Source organism: Stegastes partitus, unplaced genomic scaffold (assembly GCF_000690725.1).
Source record: "Stegastes partitus isolate 25-593 unplaced genomic scaffold, Stegastes_partitus-1.0.2 Scaffold294, whole genome shotgun sequence".
NCBI lineage: Eukaryota > Metazoa > Chordata > Actinopteri > Pomacentridae > Stegastes > Stegastes partitus.
In genome coordinates, this window is record NW_007578025.1 from 227,151 (window position 1) to 251,465 (window position 24,315).

Below are 24,315 nucleotides of genomic sequence, written 5' to 3' on the forward strand. Positions count from 1 at the left end.
TATCGACATCATCACGTAACACATTTACCTGCGTAGTTTTGGCCGCTTCCTCCCTGTCGGCTATTATTTCCTCACTGTAGCTGCTTCTGTTGGAGCTACGTCTGCCTATACTGTGTGATCTGAGGTTATGGTATGTAACCAGCGTTGCCTTGCTTTCATTGGACCAATCAGCTTTTTAGGACGGGGGCCTTAAAGAGACAGGAGCTTAAATGAAGCGTTATAGCTCGATGGTGCGAAAAGGTGCTGCAGCAATGTACAGTATAAGAAAAATAACGTGTTATTTGAATATTAAAGCATTTAAACATGATGTATTAGATCTCAAAAACAAAATTATAAACCTGTAAATGTGCAGAATATGGGCTCTTTAACTTATTATTTACACAACTTTAAGAGATCCTTTGACATTTTTTTGTGTTTTATGCTCATGTAGACATTGACTCTCAAATATCAACATCTCAAAACATAGTTATTGGTTAGAATAAATCTACCACATGTCAGACAAAGGCTACATCATGTACAGTAAAACAGGATCTCTCTTACGCCTTTCATAACCCTTTATGTTTTTTTACACTGTCTTTTGACAAAATTACCCGAACATGAGATTACACTTTCAAAAAACAAAAACATCACTTTGTTTTAAAATTTAAACACGTAACAGTATTCACGGCGATCGAAGCCTCCCGCTAAAGATGGAAATGCATCTCTCCCCCATCCCGGCCCACTCAGCAGCCCCCTTAATGTGGAAAGATGCTGTGAGCTTGTTTGTCATGCAGCGTGACACTCACTAACAGGAGGATTCAGGCTGACAAAGTGCCAGTGACGTGCTGCAAAAGCGCGACCGAACAATGTGGGAATTGTTCTAAAAAAGACACGGCGTGGTTTTAAAGAAGCTAGTCGCCATGCGCAACGCAATTATCCGTAACCCACTCACGCTGAGACTGTAAGAGCTACGGTGTTAGCACCTCATGATAGCGGTCCTTCAGTGTGGTCGAGAACTTAATGCCGGTTGAAACGGCCGCGCTAACGTTAGCGCCGCACTTCAGGCTTTACAGTCCAAAGCCGTGCCGGTACAAAGGATGCATTAAAATCTATGAATATGGACATATTTGCACCATTGTTCTGCTATAATACCCACAACTGCATTTGCGTCAGCGACAGCTCATGAGACTCAGGAGAGCGATCCGGAGACGTGTGATAACATGCCGAACCCACCTCCTGTTAATTAGCGATGACAAATAGGCCCCCGCCTCTTTTCCAGCTGACTGTTTCTCATAGTTTATTCGCCTGTCACATAAATAAAATGAAAATAGTCGCCTTTTACAGCTTTCATGTCATCCATAGAGCTCGGCCCAAATTCACTTTGACACCAGTGATGTTTTCTTGGACTCGTCTCCCTTCAGACTGATATCATCTCAGTTCGTCTAATGGACTCTGCTTTGCTAATCTCTCTTAGTGTCAGACTTAAACTGAGACGTCATTCAAGCACGTTGATCCAAACTGTGCACTCAGTGACAGTTTGTCACCGCACCGCGAGTTTTCGTGTAGATCAGACGTCATTTATGCGCCGTCATTCTATTCTTAAGCGACTGACTGTAGCTATTGATCTCACAACTGCACTGACAAGAGCGGCGATTCATCAATCTGACAAGAATGTTCCCGATTTATTTTCTTTCTTTTTTTTTTTTATTGATCTTTAATTTGCTTTGTCAGACATTGATTAATTGTGTCATTTTAAGCATCTCCCGCCTTTCTTTAGTTTGTTTCCTTTCCAATTCACTGCAAGATGTGTGATTACTCATCGATTCGATATGCTTAAGACACAATTTCTTGAGGAATGCCTCCCGAAAGTCTGGAAAGATCAGTGAAAAAATCTGACTTGGATTCTTCGAGTCGAGTTTATCCACCTGACGACATGCCCTGCGCTCCCGGTTACCTGATGAAAGAGGCTGAAACCTGAGGTGGAATGATAATGTTGTTACCAGCTGAGCCTCTACTTTTAAGGAATATATGGCCTTTGTGGGAAACCTGTGTGAAGCATAGGTCGAGTGTTGTGGAAAGTGAAGGTAAAAGAAGTGATGTAACCAACGCATAGCCACAGCAAGGTGGATGCAAACATGGGTGATAAAGTTGCAGTGTTCAGCTGTCTAGATAAGCATCAGTTTCAGTGTGCAGCTCTGTAAATGCCGTGTACCATGTTTGCTGCCCTAAAAGAAAGGAACTAAAGGTGCAGTTCATGCAACATTAAAACCATGTTAAAACCATCCCTCATCTTTTCAGAGCTGCTCCAGAGAGATAAAGTCACCAGATAACAAGCCAGGCTAAAATCACTTTATTCTTAAATTAAAACCAAGCAGTAACCTCCAGGGCTGAACTGGTAAAAACTGCCATTCCTTGAATGACCACTAGAGGCTGCACCCAAAAGTGAGTGAATCCCCATAGACGCCCATGTTAAAATGTCCAACTTTACAGCAGAAATAAACATGTTTACAGCTTGTTATGAATAACGGTTTTGGTCTCTATAGCTACATTTTTTGTTCGTGACGACTGTCAAAGGGTTGAACTTTTATACAAGTCAAGCTTTTCAATTGTACAAAGAATTCAAGCTAGGAATAATTAGGGGAATGGATGCTTTGGGTGATTAGTGACAGCGGCTAACCCGAAGATGTTTGCATGGCCCACCTCAGCTCCATTTATGCTCCACTTCTTTACTCATTTTTGCAGTGAGTTAGAAGGAATCAGGCGCCACCAAGACGGCAATGGTCAAACCACAACATTGAGCTTCGAAACTATTGTTCAGGGATGAGCTCACGAATGGTTTAAACATCTTTCACATCTCTAAAATAAAAAACAAAAAGCAAGTTTTCAAATGGTCCTCATGTACGAACAAACCAGATTTGAGTTTAGAGTTTGTTTCTCTGGAGAAGTGCTATTTAAATAGTTGGCATATTGAGCTAGTTAGCATCTTTAGCTTGATTTATGGCTCCCACTGCCCCCTCTACCCGTCCCACTTTTCCCATTCAAAGAGCTGTGTATGAACACCAGATGTTTTTTTCAGGACAAAAGCCGGATTGAATTGAAATCACTGACTGTACGTTGAATTCATTTACCCACCTTCCCGATCTGACTGCCTTTCATTTGAGTATCCAATGTATAGTAAATTATGTCAATGACGGCTTCTAGGCTTAGGCTAACGATGAACGATCAGCATTCCACAGCAGGTGCATCATTGTCTACCTTGTGCGTGAAGGATGTGCTAAACCTAGGCTTTTCTTTAAAGCTAACAATTATGTAATTAAGTCCAAGCTATGGAGCCGCATTAAGCTTTTGTATCCCATCAGATGGAGTTAAATGGCAGCAGCCTGCGTAGATGGAATCCCTGTTTTCCCGTAAAGCGCTGCATGACAAATCAGTGGCTGTGCATTCCTGCGTCTGAGTGATGTATATTCGACCTGTTTAACTATTTAACAAGTGCACACAGTGCTGAATGGGCTTAGACAGATGTGGTGCATCAGTTAGTGTAAACCAATCGGCCGTACCGTTAAAACCACTGACAGGTGAAGTAAATAACATTGATCATGTGGTTACAATGCAATGTCCTGCCGTGAAGCCTTGATTAATGGCATTTACGTAGATGCTAAACAATGCTTAAGCCTCGTTACAGACCGAGCACGACCCTTCACGGTGCTCAGGGAACACAATAAGGAGCTTAAGGTGTTTAGGCCTCCCGAATCCCCAGATCCAAGTTTGGTTGAATATTCACGGGATACACCAAAACTTGTCTGATCCATGGAGGTCCCACAGAGGATCCACTGCCAACCAGCGTCATGATGCTACGAATGATTCGATATGTTCGGACCATAGACTGTATAAAAGATGGATGTAGCAACCGGCCCTGAAAAATGAAGCCAACCCGGAAGTGTCAAAAACCTACGTCTGCCAGCTGCCAGTATTAGTTTTCATGGTCAAATCCAGAGATCAGGTGGCCAATCTGAAAATAAATCAATACTGAATTTTTAAAAAATCGTCAACATTTTGCGGGGCAAGGGGCGTGGCTGGCTTGATTGACAGTCGGCAGCGACCATACAGACGAAGCGAGAGAAGGCAGTAAATGTGGGCGGGGCAGAGAGGGCCCGCCTCTCAATCTGTCTGACCAATCGCCGCTCCTATGGCTCCGCCCCCCTCTGATGATTTTTGCGTCACTGGCTCCAAAAATCCAAGATGTCAACCAGGAAGTAGCAAAACCCTGGCTTCATGTTCTCAGTGCAGAAACCAACGGGTTTTTATATAGTCTATGGTTCAGACCTGTTCTATGGGGTTTAGTATTCAAACATCATGAATATATATTTTTTAGAAGTGGTGGATTTTTTTGGGGGGGGGATTTTTCAACCAGGATCCCATGTGAGAGCGACTCTCAGCTCCAGACGTGTGACACATCAATGAGAGTGTGATATTGCAGCGATTGCCTTCAGTGAGTGTGCTCTGACTTATTGGCTCCCACGGGACACCTGACATCTTCTCTTTGATGTAAGCCTCTCGGTTCTTAAGTCCTCAACTATATGGGCACTTTCACAATACAGAGAAGGGTTTTTATCTGTCAGGGGCACCATCAGAAATGATTTGTTGATGATTTGATTTTCATCCGAGGAAGCATAGAGCTGCATAAATAAATACTTCCGAACCGACTGAGTACTGAGGCGACCTGATGATGGAGCTGTGGCATAATCTCTGATATGAAAGGAGGGAAAAAAACTGTGAGAAACTTGTATTTATGAGCCAGTCAGTCTGCTAAATTCTGATTCAAATGTGCTCCGTTTTGTGCGTGCATGATACTCTCGGGAAAGTTAAAACGTACCGCAGAATGTGCTTTTTGCATTTTTATCATCATACGAATGCTGTTTTGTACGTGGGGCTTCCACTTATTAATGCATCTTTTTATTTACCTGCAGGAGGTTCCTGCAATTTCACATTCAGGGCATTGGGATCCTCTGCTATGTCACAGATGAAAGCTTGGTCACACACCACCCTTAATCCTGAAGCTTAGTAGCAGCAATCGATTTAAAAGTATGAAAGTCAATCTCCTCGTGCATTATGCTGCGTCTGTGCAGGTCTTATAATATAACAGCTTTTCTGTACAGATGCGAAAATTACCTGTCTTAGGTATTAGCCTTTAAATATGTAACCATCTTTTTTTACTGTACATATTACCAGTCAGACTAATACCTGAATGTGCCCACTTTGATTGCGAGCTGTAACCATGACAATCATGCAGAAAGCGGCCCTCAGATAACAGTTATTCCTCTAATGAGCTTCAGCGAGATCAGATGCTCCTCTGCCTTCTGTGCCACTCAGGTGGAGAGCAGCTGGGAAAATAATATTTTCCTGATAATGACCAAACAGACAGCAATAGCCCTCGTACTGCTGCTCCTCTTAAATTGGTGTTAACCACCCTTTGAATCGGTGCATATTAATTAAAGGCTTCACACTCACTTTGCCTCCAGCATTGCCCTTGCCTGTCTTTAAGTAACCGCAGCCGTAATAAAGATCTGATGCTCTGAGGTCGAACCTGTGAGAGCGCACTTCACATCTGAAGGACATCCAGACAGACTGTGGACCGATTGAATAGAAATTATAGTATAATTATGACATAAATTATACACAAAATTTAAAAATCATTCACTGCACGCAACCTGAAATGTTTAATTTTCAAAATATGTGCAAGAAATTCACAAAGAATTTAAGGCCACCGGCATATTAGAGAGTCATTAATTAATGAATAAATTCTACTCTTTTCCTAATGTGCCGACTTGTGTAATTTATACTTGCCGAATAATATTTTTTTTTGTGCACCATTTTGAATGAAAGCCTTCCTCTCAATGGCCTTTTCACCCTGATCAAATAAAGGTTATTATTCAAGCAATCAATCATTCAGGACGTGTACATTCTAGGCGTGCATTAGCGAGAGGTGGCCTCGCTGTCGCGTTGATCTCAAAGCTTTACATTTTCCTCAAATGAAATACAGAAATGAAGTGATTTTTTCTAAATGATTAAAACTCAACTCATCATAATGAACTGTGATTTCATGCTAGTTTTTATTTCAGTGTTAGCAGCAGTGGCTAGCTGTGTTATTCAGAGTTACCTCAACAGACGCTAGAGATGCTCTCAGATGAAGAGCAAAAGCAAACAGTGTCTTTCTTTTTGGTTTTTGTAGCCAACAGGAGCTCACAAAAGCCCCTTTTAGACCATAGACTGTATAAAAGATGGACGGAGCAACCGGCCCTGAAAAATGAAGCCAACCTGGAAGTGTCAAAAACCTGCAGCATCACTACGTCCACTAGCTGCTGGCTCCAAAAAGCCCTGGCTCCCATAGAAATGAATTGGAAAAGAAGTGATCACAGATCATGAAATACTGCATTCCTACAGCTCAGGATTTTTTTAAAATTAGTTTTCATAATCAAACCCAGAGATCAGGTGGCCAATCTGAAAATAAATCAATACTGAATTTTTAAAAAATCATCAACATTTTGCGGGGCAAGGGGCGTGGCTGGCTTGATTGACAGTTAGCAGCGACCATACAGACGAAGCGAGCAGAAGGCGGTAAATGTGGGCGGGGCAGAGAGGGCCCGCCTCTCAAACCGTCTGACCAATCGCTGCTCCTATGGCTCCGCCCCCCTCCGACGATTTTTGCGTCACTGGCTCCAAAAATCCAAGATGTCAACCAGGAAGTAGCAAAACCCTGGCTTCATGTTCTCAGTGCAGAAACCAACGAGTGACGTCACGGCAGCTACGTCCATCTTTTATACAGTCTATGGTTTAGATATGGGATGTGTAACATTGCTGCTTCATTAGTCTGGTAAAGTGACGGCATTCTGTCATCCAGACACCGGTCGCTTTTAATGCTCCGTGATTCAGACACACCTGTGATGGTGTGGGAGAGAGCCACGGTGACATATTTATCGTACAATAAGACGAGACAGAACATCCAGTGACCTATTATACATAATAATGCACAAATAAACAAAAGACTAAGTCTAAACTAATTGCATTTTATTAAAACTGTCTAAATAACAAATAGCTGATTTTATATTTCTGATTTTCTAAACACTTTAAATTCGGTCTGTGTGTGACGTGAATCTAATCACTAGAATAAAAACATCCCGACAGCTCAGGACTCAACCTGAGGATGGCCGCTATGGAGGAAATGATTTACCTGCAGCTGATGTACATAGGGCAATGTCTGCCATTTGTAGTTCTGAGTAATAATTAGGTTCCATGTGAGTAAATGTGCACGACTCTCTTTGGAGATGCTCTTAAGGATCTCGTTGTCGTCTGATGCTGCAGGTTTTTAGACTCCTTTAAACAACTGGAGGCAACAAACTAAACTTCAGCTCCGTCCACTATTGCTGAATCTCATTAATCTGACCTCTTGCAGACTTTATCTTTATCAAGTTTTGTTTTCATGGTCAACAGTGGTGCCTAAATATGTAAAAATCTTTTCCCAAATCACTTCACACACCGGTCGCCGTCGTGCAGTTCCGACCCGTCCCGTGTTAACTGTGCTATAGTAACGTTACTGGGCCTGACCGAGCGACGATGTTGTTGTGCTTTTTATGGAACAGTTACCATGGTGCTATTTCAGACATGAAGCAGCTGCTGTCAGATTAATAGAAAGGAGGCTTTGTTTCAAAAGGTCTGCGGAAAGACAGACGGCAGGTGAATGGCTGAAAAGTGAGGGGGCAGCAACAGCCATTAAAACTGACAATGGGCTTAAAGTCAGCCTTGGAAAAACCACTTCTAAAATAAAAAACAAACAAAAAAATGAACTTATAGTTATTTACCAAATTAAGGATGTCCCGATCCTAATCCTAAAACCCCAACGCCAAGATCCTTAGTCTCAAGATCATGATTTGAATTGATGAGCACAAACCTGAAGCCGATCCTTTGTGTGTGTTTGCTGTCCTGCAGGTGTTGTAAATGTAAATATAAAGCTAATAAATGCAGGTATATCAATCAATAACTTAGTATTGCAAATTAAGTATACTGGATCATCAGCTGTCACATCTTCCACTGGGATATAGGAAAGCTATCCTGGTGAATCCCAGTTTGAATTAATATAAGTGCAGTGGCCGGAGGTTATTAAGCAACACAGAAGACTTTGTCATGGCTACTCGCTAAACCCTCTCAGTGCTCTCTGCTTGCCAACATGGAACTGCACACCTCCTCTGGTTGCTATAGTGATGAAATAGGTGCTACAGCTAATCTACGATATGTCAAGTGTGTATTGTCAAGGGAAATGGCACCAGATTGGGGATTTAGTATTTGCAGATACTAAATATTAAATGACTTGGTTTGGATTTTGGGCAAAAAAACTTTATCAAAGATATAATAATAATAATAATAATAGATCAGATTTATAAAGCGCTTTTCTGGACACTCAAAGACGCTTTACACTGTCAATTATTCATTCACACACATTCATTCTGGTGGTGGAAGCTACAATTGTAGCCACAGCTGCCCTGGGGCAGACCGACAGAGGCGTGGCTGCCATTCTGCCCCTCCGACACCACCTCAAACAATCCATTCATACTTATTCACACCCGGCAAGGTGGTGAAGTGTCTTGCCTAAGGACACAAAGACCATGAAACAGGTTACAGGGCGGAATCGAACCGCCGATCTTCCGATCATCGACCGACTCGCTCTACCACCTGAGCCACAGCCGCCCTACAATTAATTAAACTATTTTGGGGCTCCATGTGTTTGCACATGCAGCAACGGCTTCTCACCTCGCACCACGATGGTGGTGGACTTCTTGGCCGGGTTCCCGACGTTGTTGCTGGCCACGCAGCTGTAGACCCCCGCCTCGTCCGAGGTGATGGCCGGCAGCGTGAGCGTCCCCCCCTTCACCACGCTCCTCTGGGGGAGGCTGTCGTTACTGCTGACCCAGGTGAGGATAGGAGGCGGCTCCCCTCCCGTGGTGATGCACACCAACGACACCGTCTGGCCCGGATTCACCACGATAGGATCCTCCACCAGCAGCTTGATGGACGGGGAGGCTGTGGAGGAGAAAAAAAAAAAAAGAGCGTTGTGTCTGAGACAGGCTGGCAGTAGATGGACAACTTTGGCAGTTCTGTCAATTATAGTGAAGCTCAGCTGTCAATCCGGTTCCACGTCTGCTCTGTATTTATTAAGATTTTTCTTTTGTTCAAATCTGCTCGAAATATCATCAGAAGCAGCGTCTTGCTATGCAGAAGCCGTCCCGTGGATTACCTGTCTTATTGGTGAGTCTGAAGATGACACTGCGGTCAGGGATCCCACACACGTTTCTCACGGAGGCGATGCAGCTGTAGTTGGCGTAGTCCTGAGGACGCAGGTTCTTCAGCTTCAGAATCTTTGTTTCCCCCTGCAGCTCAGACCAAACCAACACTGGTATGCAAATGTGTGCAAAAATATCATCACACAACAAATCAAGTAAAAAAGAAATGCTAAAAAAACTAGGTGCTCAGAGAGAGACGACAAAGGCCAAGCAGCTCCGAAAAAAGGTCAAACAGATGAATATGTATCCTGTTTTAACTAAAAGAAAATGCTGGAAAATCTAAATAAAAATGATGTTTTTCTGTGGAAATGGATGCGACAGCCTGCCGAATGCAGCATGAGGATTATTCACCAGTGCAGCGTTTTCACCAAAGGGCTGCAGAAATATGGATGTGCTCAGCGGGGGGGTCTCTCCAAACCAAATAGATATCTCATTGAGAATGTGTGGCTGATTCCAGCTGGGCCTGTCAACCGCCAGCCCCGCCCAAAAGGTTATGATGAGGATGTAAACCTTTGATCTGGCTGGCTCCAGTGTGCGAGCGCGGGGACGAGGAATGGGGAGGCAGGCAGATTAAAACATGCCTCACGCTGCGACAGTCCACACAACATGGCAGTCACTTATGTCTTTTCAAACCCTTTCATATCCGATGAGGCTCAGGGATGACTTAATTGTATTGGATTAGCCACGGACCCCCTCGTTCCACCTCCTTTCTTTCCCCTCCATCACCTCTCCTCTCTCTCAGATATCAGCAGGAGCGTCTGTGGGATTCGCAAGCTTTGCTCCTTCCAGTGGGAGCAATTGGAAGGAGAACATCTGCTTGGAAAAGGCGAGGAGCCGAGAAAGGAATGGAAAGGACAAACGCATTACGCCAAGCTGGACTGGGGACTGATGGCCATATTGATGGAAAAAAATTGAACGCTAAAGTACACAGGAGCTTCAGGGAGGAGGCTTAATGGCTGCCAGTAAAGGGCAAAGAAATTAGAGGGGAGTGCAGCGTCTCTATCATGTCGTTTTCATGCTTTGGTTTCACCTTTGGGAACCGAGAATCCTAAAGCAGCTGGATGAATATTCACACTAACGGACATGAACACCACAAAAACCACGTTCTGACAAAGCACACAGTATAAAGTGTTTATAAGCTGGAGTTAATTGATTTATCAGTTATCAATTACAAGCATTTGGGTTGCCAGGTGTGCAAAATCCTCCTCTAGCATCATACTTTGTTTGCTTTTTTCAACACCTCGGCTCATTGGAGGAGCCACCAACGGACAGTTTGGCGGCCGAGCTGAAGGGCTGGACATCTGGACAAGAATCCATTCATACGCTGATAATGTGATGGTGTAGTCGCTGGAGGAATTTGCTAATGGTTCTTTAGAAATCAAGTAACCAGAGACTGTTCATTTATGTTCCTCTCCTACGATGATTTAACCCTTAAAACTCCGCTCTGGTCACCAAATCCACATGTTCATTAGTTGTTTTTTTAACAGTAAAATAATCTCTTTATGGCTTAAAATGGAAGAATGAATATCTGAATTGATCACCATCTCTCCATCCAACAACCTCTACCCGCTAACTGCAGCTTCAGCTTCCTACACCTCTGCTCGAGCACACCAGCTCGCCTACAGATCAGAATTTTTAAATGAGAACCCAGAGAACAGAGGTACAGAAATAAAGGGTCAAAATGGAGATAAGTGGTAAAATTCAGAGATAAAAGTCATGATTATGAAAATAGTATAAGCTATAAAATGAAAATACAATTAGAAAACATTGATGAGACTGATATAATATACGACTAATTTGAAGATAAAGGGTTTCCAATGTGGGATAAAAAGTCTCACCGCAGTTTGGTGTTCTGTTTTAGCTTCATATGTTCTTTAAAATGTAAATTCTGCATATACGACTGACATTTGTTCACACGAGTTGAGCCATGTCATTTTTCTAATTTCTTTTTTCCATATTAGAGAAAATAGCGAGTAACAAATTGTGTCTTTTTGAATGTTTATTCATTTTATTGGCGCTGTTTCCTGCCATCAATTGTCTTTATACCAGCAGTAAACACTTTTGATACAGATATCGTGACACAAATGAAATCATGTGGGCCGTCTGGTCACTTCTGGTTTGGCGAGGCGTCAACAGGTTGTTTTGCTGGGAGGAAAAGGCCGGCATCCTCCTGTAATTATGAATGTGCTGTTGACCAGCCGGTAATAAAGCCACCACCAGTCTGCTGCTGCTTCACACTCATCATCCAGCACATCCTCAGCTCTGTTCGCACCGTCCTCCCCTGGGAGCTTTTCACAATGGCTAAATCATTTGGGGGAAAACATCTAATAGCATTTTTTTTTTTCCCGAGCAAATATTGCAATTTGATTCGTGATATATATGTTTTTTAAAGTCAAGCTTCGGTTCAATGTTCACTGTGTATGAGGTTTAAAACATGTGATGGAGCTTCGTCTCCTGGGACGCTATCAAAAGCGGGATTTTCACGCAAGGAGGCGGCATGGATTTGTAAAAACCACTGACACGACAGTTTAAACTCCAGGCTGGATGCGCCGCAAGATCTGAAAGTGAAAAATTTATTAGACATTAACTGGTCAGCCTTTCTTTTTACGCGGTGTGTTTTTCTTTTAGCATTTGTTACCTCCTAGAGATCACACAGATGTCCACCAGTTATATTTTGGTCCCAGAAGGTGCAGTATGCCTACATTATGGTGCAACGTTAGTCTGAAACCCTAAGTTGTAAATGTTCATAAGAAGTCAGGAGGTGGATTTTGGTCCAGATGTCCTCTAACTATTTTCCAGAAGCTACCAAACAGTCCATCACAGGAGTCTCCCGGACAAACAAAAGAGCCAAAAAACAAGCAACGTGTCATGCAAGAGGGGGATTTTCCACAACCTGGCAACCTCAACACGGATTTATTTACCACATACCTTTTAAAAAAATGTGCCTCGTCAGAAACCGGTACAGGAAAGCGTCATAATTGACATTAACTGGCCTTTAAGCGGTTACCTATTCCAGATCCAGACAACAAGCTCAAACAGAACAACATCGAATTCCACCACAAACACCAAAAAGATATCAACCCGCTTTTAAACGCCGCGAATCTAACAAAAGAGGAGAAACGGTTGAATTATACCTTTGATAATTGTGCTATTACCTGGCACTTTGTGGGGGAAAATTACGACGCGAGTAGGAGGGGGAGAAAGTAACAGACAGCAGAAAGGACGAGGCTTCTACAATAAAACCACAGCTCTGGGCCTCACTTAATTATGAAGCAGCTCTCCGTGCAGAGTTTGAAATGCCATCTCTGCATTTCTACAGTATCACAGGGAATATAAAAAAACCTTTGCGGGGCTAAAAAAAAGGTGCTGAAGTGAAGCCGGAATGAAGAATAATGGATGGAGGAGGGTGTAAAGATGAACAGAACGAACAAAAAGCGGGCTCGACTCGACCCGGTTGCTTTGATTTGGGTCGTTCACGAAATGTTTCCGGCAAGTTCAGATATATTGTTGCAAAAATAATGTTATTATCCATTTATACGGGCAAATTAGTGGGAGTTTAGTCAGGATTTATTTGGGGGTTGGAGTCACGCAATGCTAATCTCCGGGTTCTGGGTTTGCGCTCAAGTTTTCAGACCCAATTAAAGCTTTAATAGAGGGCAGGAGCAAAGGCAAAGAGCCACATGTAAAAGGAAAAGTGTCTTTGAGGCCCAGTTGTGCGGCTTCTTCACCCACTCCATTAGTTCCCAGCCATCTTTCTCCATTTGGCCAAACATCAATTTCACTTGGTTTTTCTCTCCCTCTCTCGATTTCTTAAGCCTCTTTTCCCCTCTCGCGTGTCTTTCTCTCTCCTCTCCTCGTAGATTTGCATTCCCTCTGATGCCCAGTTCCAAATCACATTCAACTCCACTCAATTCAGAAACTACAATTCCCCCCCTCCTCCTTTACAAGTGACTGAACAATCTCAATCAGTTCTTTGTTGACTGCGCGAAAATCCTTTTTTTGGAACAAAGCTTCTCAATTTTTCAGATTTGTAAAGAAAATCCACTTGGTCGACTGAAAGAGCAGATTGCGAAGAAAATCCAGTCTTTCTTGCGTCTGCAATTCCTCAATATGCTTGTAACTCGTGAAACTGGGTTAGTGAAACTCCAGTTAATGACTGCAAGTTTCACTGGTCCCGCCTGCCGGAGAAGGCGGAGGAGCAATTTAATCATATTTCCAATAAAGATAAAGGAAACAGCAAACCGTGTAATTACCGTATTTCACATTGCAATGTGTCACCTTTGCAACAACACCTCTGTCGTGTTGATTCATTAATTAGCGACCGCGGCTTGCTCGTCTCTGTTGTGGAAAAAGCAGGAAGGAGCGTGTTTGTGTTGTCACAGCATGTTGTTATGCTTTTTACTCATTGTCAAGAAAGGTTGACAAAGGTCATCATTTACATATTAGCGCTGTCTCGTTAACCCTCTGAACATAAAGTCGTTTTTGGACGTTTTTTTTTTTTTTTTATTCGCTCCTGTCACATTTTTCAGCTCATTTTTCAAATCCTGCACCTCTATGGAGACAGAAGAGCCACGGCTAGAAGTAGAGAGAGCTCAGAAATGGCTTTTGACGCAGTATGACGCAGTTATAAACCCGTCAGTTATTTATAAAAAAGAAAAAATTACATTTCTTCATTGTTTTTTTTTTTTGCAAAAATGAAAAGGCAGGAAATTAAATGGGCAACATTTTTCCAAGTGCTCACAGGTTTTATACATGCTGGAAAAAAATATTTTGACTCCACATACTGGTGATATTTCATTATTTACATTTCTAATTTGAATTTATACTCGTGTCCTACACTGCCTGCAGTTCATCCCAGTTCCGCCCCAAAAAAATCCCTGATTTCTTCTTACATGACTGTTGGTCCCAGCTGAGCCACTAATAACTTAGAAGTTGCTCCAAGAGGTGCAGAATTTTTATTTTTTTACAGAATGTGATTAGAGCAAATGGTTTAATTTTTGGCTTTTTTTTTTTTCAAATAAAGTGATTTTAAACTCCGATTGGGTTATTTGTCACATATGATTAGTGCATTCATGAAAATCCAATGATTCCTTTTGTCGTTACAGTTTCTTGCTGTGATAAACGGCGTAATTTCTGCAGTTTGTTAAAGATAACTTGTCTTTCCGAGCCGCCAGCTGGTTTTTGGGGTTCAGAGGGAATTATGTAAAACATGCTCCTTAAATTTCAGGATGCATTAGGATTTTTATTAACAATAAGATCATTGCTATGAAAATTGGTTTTACTTTGTGTGCAGGGTTCATGATTTCATTTTTTTGTTGAAATGGAAATTATTCCAGTAATCAGGATCATCAGATAATTCGGCGCCGTGCCGTAAACACGGTCTTTTGTTTCAGATCCGTTCAGAGAAAACGCTCGGCTCAATCTAAGAACTGCGACGGAGGAAAAAAAACATTAAGCAGAAAAAATATTCCTTACGCACATAAATTAGCAATCACGGCAACAAACACACACACACGGAAATACAAACACCCTCCGGGAGTGAGAGAACATTGTGATAAAAGTGATAAGTTCCAATTTTGCAAAAACTGCTTTCGCTGTAATGAAACTGTTTAGTGTGGAGGTTTTTTTTCCTCTTCTTTTGGTTACACACAGGAGGGTGCCTCAGTTCCAACTTAATTCTGGTAATGAGAGGATCTCCTAATATGAGAGCACGCTGTGTGAAAGAGTTTCAGCAAATTTAGCACCTGATGAACGGATCGTGTGTTCTGCCTTCAGAAGTTTATTATGTTTGTTTCATATCCTCTGTTCTCCATCGGTCTATTTGTTCTCTCTCTGTCGTCTCCAGGGGGAGGGCAGGAGGTGCACGTCTTCACGACAGCTTACATGAAGCTCCATTAAAAGACTCAGGAGTGCCAAAGAGGTTTTTATTTTTTATTTAAATGCAGTCTTGTCTCCCAAAAATATATATATCTACATAACTGAGTTGTATTCTCAGCTATGTTTTACAGGATTCTTCTTTCTCCGGCTGTGTTAACTGTATGACAACATACTGAAAGGGAGTGATTTCAACCTGCATTCTGTCTGACGGCCAGCAGGGGGCGAAAAGAAAAGAAGCCACATTGTGTAGAAGTCAATGAGAAAATGAGCCTCCTTCTCACTTGATGTGAATATTTTCCTAATGGGTTTATGGACCCAATTGCTAGTTTTAAGTTTCCTTCAATACAGCATAGTGTTAATTTACTAAATTATGGTCTCATTTAGAAGGAAACAGGCGATAAAGCGGGGTGTGTTTCATTGTGACAGGTCGCTAACACCATGCCCCTGAGTTTTCTGATCTGCACTTGCTGGCCTCATTGACTTCTAAAGTTTTTATTGTTCTGTACTTCGTCTGTTTTCTATCTGCTATCCTGTTCTCTCCCTCTTTACCCTCAGCCCAGCTGGTCGAGGCAGATATGTGCCCTCCCTGAGCGCGGGTCTGCCAGAGGTTTCTATCTGGTAAAGGTAGAGTTTTTTTCTTCTTCCTCATGGCAAGTGCTGCTCAAAAGGTAACCCACGGGAACCTTCTGTTGGGTTTCTCAGTGGAACTTTGTAAGCTCTTCCCCTCACTATGTGCCTTAAGATGACATGTGTTGTGAATGTGTGCAACAGAATTGGATGAAGATCTGCTTGTTACATCTGGTTGAAGGCCAAATTCCAAACTCAAGGCCTCACAACAGCCTTTCACAAACAAGTGGGTGGTTTCCTGTGCATTACATCCACCTTTTATATACAGTGTATGAGTAAGAAATGTTTTCTACTGAGAAACGTGTGGTTGGACTTCCATTCGTTGAAGGACGGGGGTTTGAATCGTGTGTCCGATCATTATATTCAGTCCTTGTCCACATTAATATGGATATTTTGCAAATTTTTCCCCTTTTTTGTCTGGTCTACACGCAAATGCTATTTTAGATGATTACAACAGGCTGCTTGTTAATGTTTGCAGTCGTGAGATATTTGGTAAAATGATCGTTGCGTGAACAGAGCTTTTTTAAAAATGGAGAGGAAAGATATTGTCTAGAAAAATATCCATAATAAGCCCCATTCACACGGGACTAGTATTACCTGAGGGCCTCATGTGATTTAAAAATTACCCCCTTTGTGTGACGGGATGATTGAAGTTCTGTGTTTTTACAAAAACTTACTGACATTATCCCCAAATATGATATTAATAGGCCGCCACATAATAGCTGCTAAGCGTGTTGAAAGACGGCAAAGCGCTCCTGATTGCACGCTGCCATGCGTGTCATCCATCTCGTCATCCTTCGAGACTTCGCTCTCCTGATGGATCTGAGCTTCCTGCCGATGGGTCTCCACGCTGAGCCTCCTGAATTTGCACCCAAACTGTTCCGCACGTTAATTTAAAATTGCCTCCAAATGGGAAACAGACACAAATGAGGTGCAGTGAAGTTAAAAAAATAAACAAAAGACCCCGAATGACAGAGATGCTGACTCACATTGGACTGAAGGTATCATAGGACCTTTGTGGTTGGCGAAATAGTGTCGGTAATTTAGACTTTATTATTTAATCATGACTTAAAACCCTTCTTTTATATGTGAAGTTTACCTTTAGCTTTAATTAGCTCTAGTGTTTTATTCTGTTTTTGTGCACTAACTGTCTATTTTATATGTTTTTATTTAAATTTTTAGCCGCCTAGTTGTTCGTGTGGTGTCGTTTTTAATTCTTTAATTCGTAAGTCTTCCCTGATCGGCTCTGTATGGCATGTTTTCTCTGTCAAAGCACCTTGTGAGCACTGTTCTTACAGGTGTTAAACAATTAAAGTTATGATATTATTATTATTAATATTATTGTTAACGTAATCATGGACATGGCAGATTTTAATGGGTCTAAAATAACAAATGGAAGTCACCAGGTAACGCTAGTCCTGTGTAAATAGAGAGACGATCTGGTTAAGTTTGGTAGTAAAAAAAAAAAAAGTTTGGGCTCAAATACGACTCTTTCACCACTTGTTGGAAGCTTCTCGCCCATTTTCTAGGTGTCCACGACGACGCCAATGTATGACTGCTTGACTTAAAAGAAGCAGTGGTTGGAAAACAATCCAAAAAATGGCAAATCTATGTCGATTTGAAACAATAAACATGAGAAAATGTGTTTCCCTCAAAACATAGCGGTGCCAGGCCTTTACTTGTTTGTCTTAACATTGTCTGGTCATGTGATCTCTGTCTTACCTGTGTGAAAAACGGCTCGTAGATCTCCACGCCTTTGTCCGAGCCCTGCGTCAGGACCTCCCTGCCGCGGTGCCAGCTGTAGCGGACGGGCGGGTTGGAGTTGGCCACGCAGCGCAGGAACACCGTCCTCTCGTAGTAGAACTGCTCCTTGGCCTCTCCTATACTCTGGTGCACCGTCACCACCGGGTCGTCCAGGTCTGTGGGAGGAGGAAGCCATCGATAAACACCTCTCCAAGACGAACCAGTCAATCCCGCTGACCACATGTCACAAATAAAAAATGCATTTACCCCGCAACAATGACCAAATCAGGTATGAAATCTTTATATTATCAGCAAACGCGAACACAGTCTCTCACAGTCTTCTTGATTGTGGTTAAAGGTCTGACCGAACGGGTCGGAATCCTCGTTGCATTAGGAGAGCCAGTTATCGGCATGCAATCTGGGGTCGATGAGAGAAAGGAGGTGAGAAGCCCGCTACTTGAACTACTTAAGTCAATAGGATGCAGCCCAAGGGCATATTGACTTCCCAGTCAAATCGAGCCGCTGTGTGTTCCAAGTCGCACTCCATTGTGAGCTCCAGACATGAGAGAGGATGACAAATACTGTGCACGAAATGATGCTTGATGTCCATCACTTCAAAAGGATCCTGTTTGGCTGGCCCCCGCTCTGATTTTAAGCACTCTGTGATTTGACACATCTGTTACTGTTCCCATTTCCCAGCAGATCTGAGGCGAAGTTTTACCCCCAACACCAGACAGTTGGTTATTTGAGCAAAGCGCCTGTGGTTGATTAAATGGATTCAAAGTTAATCATCTTACCCGGCTATCGCATTAAGCCTTGGCAAATGGCGTTCATCATAGCTGTGGTGTCTTTTAGCATGCTAATGCTCGCCTTTTAGATTATGTCCATTTGCACGCTCAGAGAACATGGGGGAGCTAGCTGTTTCCCTTTCATCTCCACCCGAGATGCAATCAGTTTTTAACATGAGCAAAAAAAAAGGCAATTTAAGGGAGAGGATGAGGGAAGCTAATGCAAGCTATCCCTCACGCTAAAATTCAAACTGATAAAGGCTGACCTTTCGAAGGGGAAAGCGATCGAGTGCATTAACGAGCGGGTTAGTGCATCGGCGAGGCGGCGGTTTTTGATTGAGCCGCCGGGTGAACATGCAAAAAAAAAAAACAGCTTACAGTAAATGAATACCCAAATCTTTAACGATTGTAAGCCTCCGGAGAAAAACTACACGCGCCTCTCGGTGTTATTAATGGATGAATTCATTGCTTTTAATTCAGTGGCCGTGGCCCGCCCCCCGGATTTGCCGAGGCTCAGGTCCTAATCAAGGCGCCTGTGGGCCGCCGAGCGCCGCATCCAGCCTCGAACGCACCGGCCAGAGAATGCTGATTCCTCAGTTTCATTAAAGACGTGTTCTGCCCTACAGCCCCTTAATCAAAATCTAGCAGCGGTCAATACTTCATCCAGGATCCATTACAGTGTCTCAGGTAAGAGCAATTACCTTTGGAGGGGGGGGGTGAAACAGCAAAGGGCGGGAGGGGTGACAACGCACCGGAGAAGACAGAGCAATTGCAGGACCAGTTTAGAGCAGCAGATCTAAGTAAATACACTGATTCATGATAGAGAGGAGGAGGAGGAGGAGGATGAATCCTGCATCTTATCGGCGACTCTACCCGGCTTCTGCCTCATCTGTTTTCTGCTCCAAACAGTCAATTTACCAACTGTGGCAGCAATGGAGTGATTCATTGACAGCCCTATCTGCTCTGGGGTACACGTGTCTTGGAGCGCCGGACCTGATAGGAGGGTCGCCGCTTCCACTCTTGTGATGACAAGACCGCGCTTCTGTATGTCTGTGTATTAGGTAAGGAGTGGTTTTGAGCTATTAATAGAGCCGCAATGATATGCAGAGAGGACGTGGATGCTGCGAGCGCAAGGAGATAAATATGGAAATATGGAAATGTACGCACTGGATTAAAATTTGATGAATTTCAAACAAAATTCCACCTCCGCCATCACTCCTTCTCCCGTAAGGATGCTCTGTATGTGTGTGTGTGTGTGAGTGCGTCACTCTTGTGCAATTAGCTTCTGAAGTCACGCTTGACTGATTGTGAAGCTTAAATCCCCGAGCCCAGAGGAAAACTGTGGTGTACAGGCCGCCTGCGCCAGAGTTGTTAGGGTTTGTAATTGCAGGTTTATGGGTTCACAGGCCGGTAAATCTGCCCATGTACAGCTAAACGCTCCAGCGCACTAACCGTGGCATCACTCCTGCTCACCTCTACCAACCATGACAAGTCTCAAAACTCTGGGTTTCTCTGATATTAAGACGCGAGAGGGAAAGGAAGGGAGGGGAGGGCGGCATGACACGAAGACGCCTGCATAACATCCAGTTTAGCACCAAGATTTTTGTTCTCCCACTAAAAAAAATGCTGGTGTTCCTGCAGGCTTCTACTTTCTTTGCAGGGCTATGGAAACATTTGTTGGACAAAAAGGCTCAAGTGAGAGGTTTGGATAAAAGAGACGGTTTCAAAACCAGATTGCTCTTTGATGCAAACAGTTGGAAAGTTCTGCTCTTTCTTTCAGTATGTGGCACATTTATGAAACAAGGACTTCATGATATATTCAACTGAGAAGCAGGAGTGAGAAAATGGTTGAAGAAATTATGTCTTGGTGAGGGTTTTACTTGAGTATGTACAAATATGCTGCAAGGTGGATCAGTTGGTTAGCAAGAAGGTTGCCGGTTCGCGTCCCGGTGAGGACACCCGGGATCTTTCTGCGTGGACATGTTCTCCCCGTGCAGCGTGGGTTCTCTCCGGGTTCTCCGGCTTCCTCCCACAGTCCAGAAACATGTTGAGGTTAATTGGTGATTCTAAATTGTCCGTAGGTGTGAATGTGAGTGTGCTTGGTTGTCTGTCTCTAAGTGTAGCCCTGTGATAGACTGGTTACCTGTCCAGGTGAACCTGCCTTCACCCTGAGTCAGCTGGGATAGACTTCAGCCCCCCATGACCCTGGTGAGGATTAAGGTGTAGAGATGATGGATGGATGTACAAATATGTAACAGGTGTATGAACGCTTTTACCCCATTGGGGTGCGGCCGCTCCCATTTCACATGTGTTGTTTAAATTACTGTAACTCGTTTGTGCTATAGAGGAAATCCAAACGGTTTCTGAAAGAAGAGAAGACGAGCTTTCTGTGGATATTAAATGCATTGCAGTAGCACAAACCCCTCATATGTTACTGCTGTCTGAACACAAACAAAAAAATCAGCCCACCTACATTGTACCACGTGGGCTTCAAGCTACCGTAACTCCTCAAGAGCAAAAAAGGGGCAAAAGCAGTCATTCATGGTATGATTTTTGACTCTTTCACAGCCAAAATAACAAAAAATAAAAGTCCAGGCGGCCTGTGTGAGAGTTGGTGTTATGAACAAAGCTCCAGTCCCTCATATCTGATCTCATTTGTATGTTAATGTTGATTGTTGACTAATCTGTCAATTATTTTTTAGATTAATTGAATAACTGTTCGGCCTACAAGATGTCAGAAAATGATGAAAAATATCCAAAGCCCAAACCGGCATCCATAAACGTCTAGTCACGACACAAAGACGATCAATTTTACCACCACGGAGGAGGAAAGAAAAAAATATTCAAATTAAAAGAGTCAGAGATCACACAAGACGAGCGTTCAAATCAGAAGAAAAAAAGGGCATAACATGGAGTTTACCACCAATCTGTTTTTTTTTTCTTCTCTAAAGCGAGAAAACCTCAAACAAAAAGATGCTGATGTTCCCGTTTGAGCAGCGGAACGCAGGCCTCTACTTTGCAGGCCTACCAAAACATTTGTTGGACAAATAGGCGCAAGTGAGTGGTTTGGATAAAAGAGGAAGATGAAGACTAAAGAAGGCGCTTCATTATCACATCAAACCTCAGCTCCTTCCCTTTCATGTCCAATAGAAAGGCATCCACCTGCACTGAAAACACACGCATTAGGCCTCCTCCACCTCCCCACACCCAGCCGCCCACACACACACTAACACACACACCTTTCTGTCTCCCGGGTGTTAATCTTTTTTTTTTTTTTTTTTCCTCCTCTTTGATGTCTCTCACCCTCTCCACCTGATTTGCCCAAGTCACCTGGGAAGAGAGGCGCTATCAGGCTCCCAGGCTGTCAGCCATGAGCGACAGAGGCCCCGCGATTAATTTCACCTAATCACTGTCCCGGCGTGATTACCAGCGGGAGCCACTGACCTGAATGACATTTGTGTAATGTCTTTCATGAGTAAAAACAGCCCTGTTGTGTCACCGACAAGCAATTTGCTTTTATTTCGTGCCCAGAGACAGCGAGAGAGAGAGAGAGAGGGGGTCAGAAATAAACTAGGAGAAAAAAGAGAAAAAGCAGGTCGAGAGCTTGTAGAAACTTCTAAAATTGCTGCTCCTCAGATGGAGGGTTAATGAGGTGATGATACTGTAGAGCAGCTGTTTCCTGCACCGGAATAAGGACGACTTTCTCTCTCTTTGTAGATTTTTTTTTTTTTTTGGGGTAGAAATGTGAGCATGTGGCATAAGTGATTAGAGAAGTTATTACTTGGCAGCCTGCCCCGCGAAAGAACCTCACCTTCGAGCCACTCTTTTTGAAGCTATGAAAGCGAATTCTAAAAAAAAAAACGGGAGGAGAAGAGTCATCTCCATATTAATAGGAAACAATAAGGGTGAATTTATATTGCGGCTCTTTAGACGTTCAGATTGGTTGCTGAAAATGTGCCTCCGACCAGATTAAATGTCCATCAGAGGTTCAGCTGAGTTTGTGAGATCTTTTTTTTTTAACTAAAACATCCCTGAAAACTGCTTTTAAAGTCTGCTTCTTTGCTGCTTTCAGGCTAATTTCACTTTACTTTTAAGCTCTTATCTGTGCCATTATGAAGTCTAACCGCACATGCAGTATCTTGTGTTTTAAAGAACACTCCGGGCTGCCGAGATCTTCCATCATTTGATAGGATAACACACTTTTTCCTCATAATTTTACTTTATATCAAGGAAAAAAAAATACTCTCGTGTCTTTACATCACGCTAAACTAATAACTTTGAATTATGTAAGCCAGATTGTCTGGATTCTGTCAGGATGCTGCGTGCATAACAGAAATAAACATCTATATTTTATTCTCTGAAGCGTTAACCTGCGGTTGCAGAGGCGACAAACCTCTGCAGAGTCGAGGATCTCCACTGCCCACTTGCATACCGGTGACCTGCGCTCATCTTTAGACCGTAACTTTAGAATCATTGCAAAGGAGAAGCATTCCTTTGAGTTTATTTTTAATACAAAGAGAAGATGTAACGTCAGCTCAGCGTTGGAGAAAATGCAGAACCAGATTGCTCTCCGACACACAGGCTAAGTTCTGCTGTTTCTTCTGATACGTTATACATCTTATGAAACAGGGACTTTGTGAGTTATTCGCTCGACAAGCAGGAAGAAATTAGTAAAGATGTAAGTTTTAGAAGTTCGATGCTGCCTTTATAAGGTTTACCAAGATATGCAACAAGCACATCTACGAAGCTCTGACTCCACTTTCTGTTCCATCTCAGTCGCATATGAAAATATTAAAGTCTCATAAATATGTTCATTGTTGACTCATCCGTCAGTTCTTTTCTTGATTAATTGATCTGTTCGGTCCATAAAAATGTCAGAAAACATCCATCAGTGTTTCCCCAAATCTCAAACTGCCGTCCACGAACGTCTTTTTATGATCACGGCACAAATATATTTAATTAGCTGTCACAGAAGAGCAAAGAAAGAGGAAAATATTCAAATTAAAGAAGCTGCAATTTAGAGAATGATCACTTTTCTGTTATAAAACTGTTGTCAAAATATTTGACGATCAATTTAATTGTTGACAGCTAATTGATTAATCATTGCAGCTCATACATAATAGTTCATGAGTAATTAAGACAAAACTAATGTGTGTGGAGATGAATTCGCAGGTTGCAAGTATCATTAAAATTGATGTAAATTCAAAATTATTTCGTCCGACTTATGCTTTGTTGAGCAACTGGCATTTTTTTCAGAGTAAAAAACATGGCGGCTAAAGCGTACTGGACAGAAAGACGGACGTTTCAGCACTAATGTGTCTCCATCAGAGGAAAAAGATATATTTAACCTAAACTAGGATCCAGTTGTGATTGGATAATGAGGATTTCTAATATTTTGGATGCTAAATTCAAAGGTGGGGGTCACACCTCTAATCAGAAATGAGGAAAAATACACGTCTTTCTTCAAGCAACAGAGATACAGGTAGAAAAAATACAAAAAAATATATCAGAACAAACGAACTTTGGAGGCGACAACCAGAGGAAACATGACAAATCAACCGATTCCTTCATATCAGAGAAGGAACACGATGTCAGAGTTAAAACAAACCACTCAAAGTTACAAGGATAAAAGGTACAGAAGCACAGATCTGAGCGCCTGTCAAGCAGCCGGCATTGTTAGAAAGGTCGAACAAAGATCGCTGATTCACGCTGCATCAAAAACAAGGGATTTGTATTTGGACACAAAGTGCGTCTGTAGGGCTCCGACGCCTCAGTTCCAGATAACTCTGTGTTCCTACATAAATCAGCTGGAACTACATTCGTTCCTATGGGAGCCACTGTGGTCTCCCATGTTCTTAAAACTTCTCTTTTTTTTCTGATGTGGAGTTTACCTCAAGTGCATTTAAAGAAATTTACTTTTGCGTTAGATTACATCTAACATGGGACTGTGTGCATCAGCAAGTTGGAAA

The 24,315-nt window shown here is 42.6% G+C and overlaps 1 protein-coding gene across 1 annotated transcript in view; it reads right to left on the bottom strand.

Annotated features, from left to right (window-relative positions):
* Window positions 1-24,315, bottom strand: part of LOC103358159 (MAM domain-containing glycosylphosphatidylinositol anchor protein 2) — a 266,805-nt gene that overhangs the window by 113,343 nt on the left and 129,147 nt on the right. The window contains exons 4-6 of the mRNA XM_008283011.1: window positions 17,538-17,734; window positions 9,266-9,398; window positions 8,782-9,051 (exon numbers count right to left, since the gene is read on the bottom strand). Of these exons, the coding sequence (XP_008281233.1) occupies window positions 8,782-9,051; window positions 9,266-9,398; window positions 17,538-17,734 (600 nt within the window). The remainder of the gene's footprint in view (window positions 1-8,781; window positions 9,052-9,265; window positions 9,399-17,537; window positions 17,735-24,315) is intronic.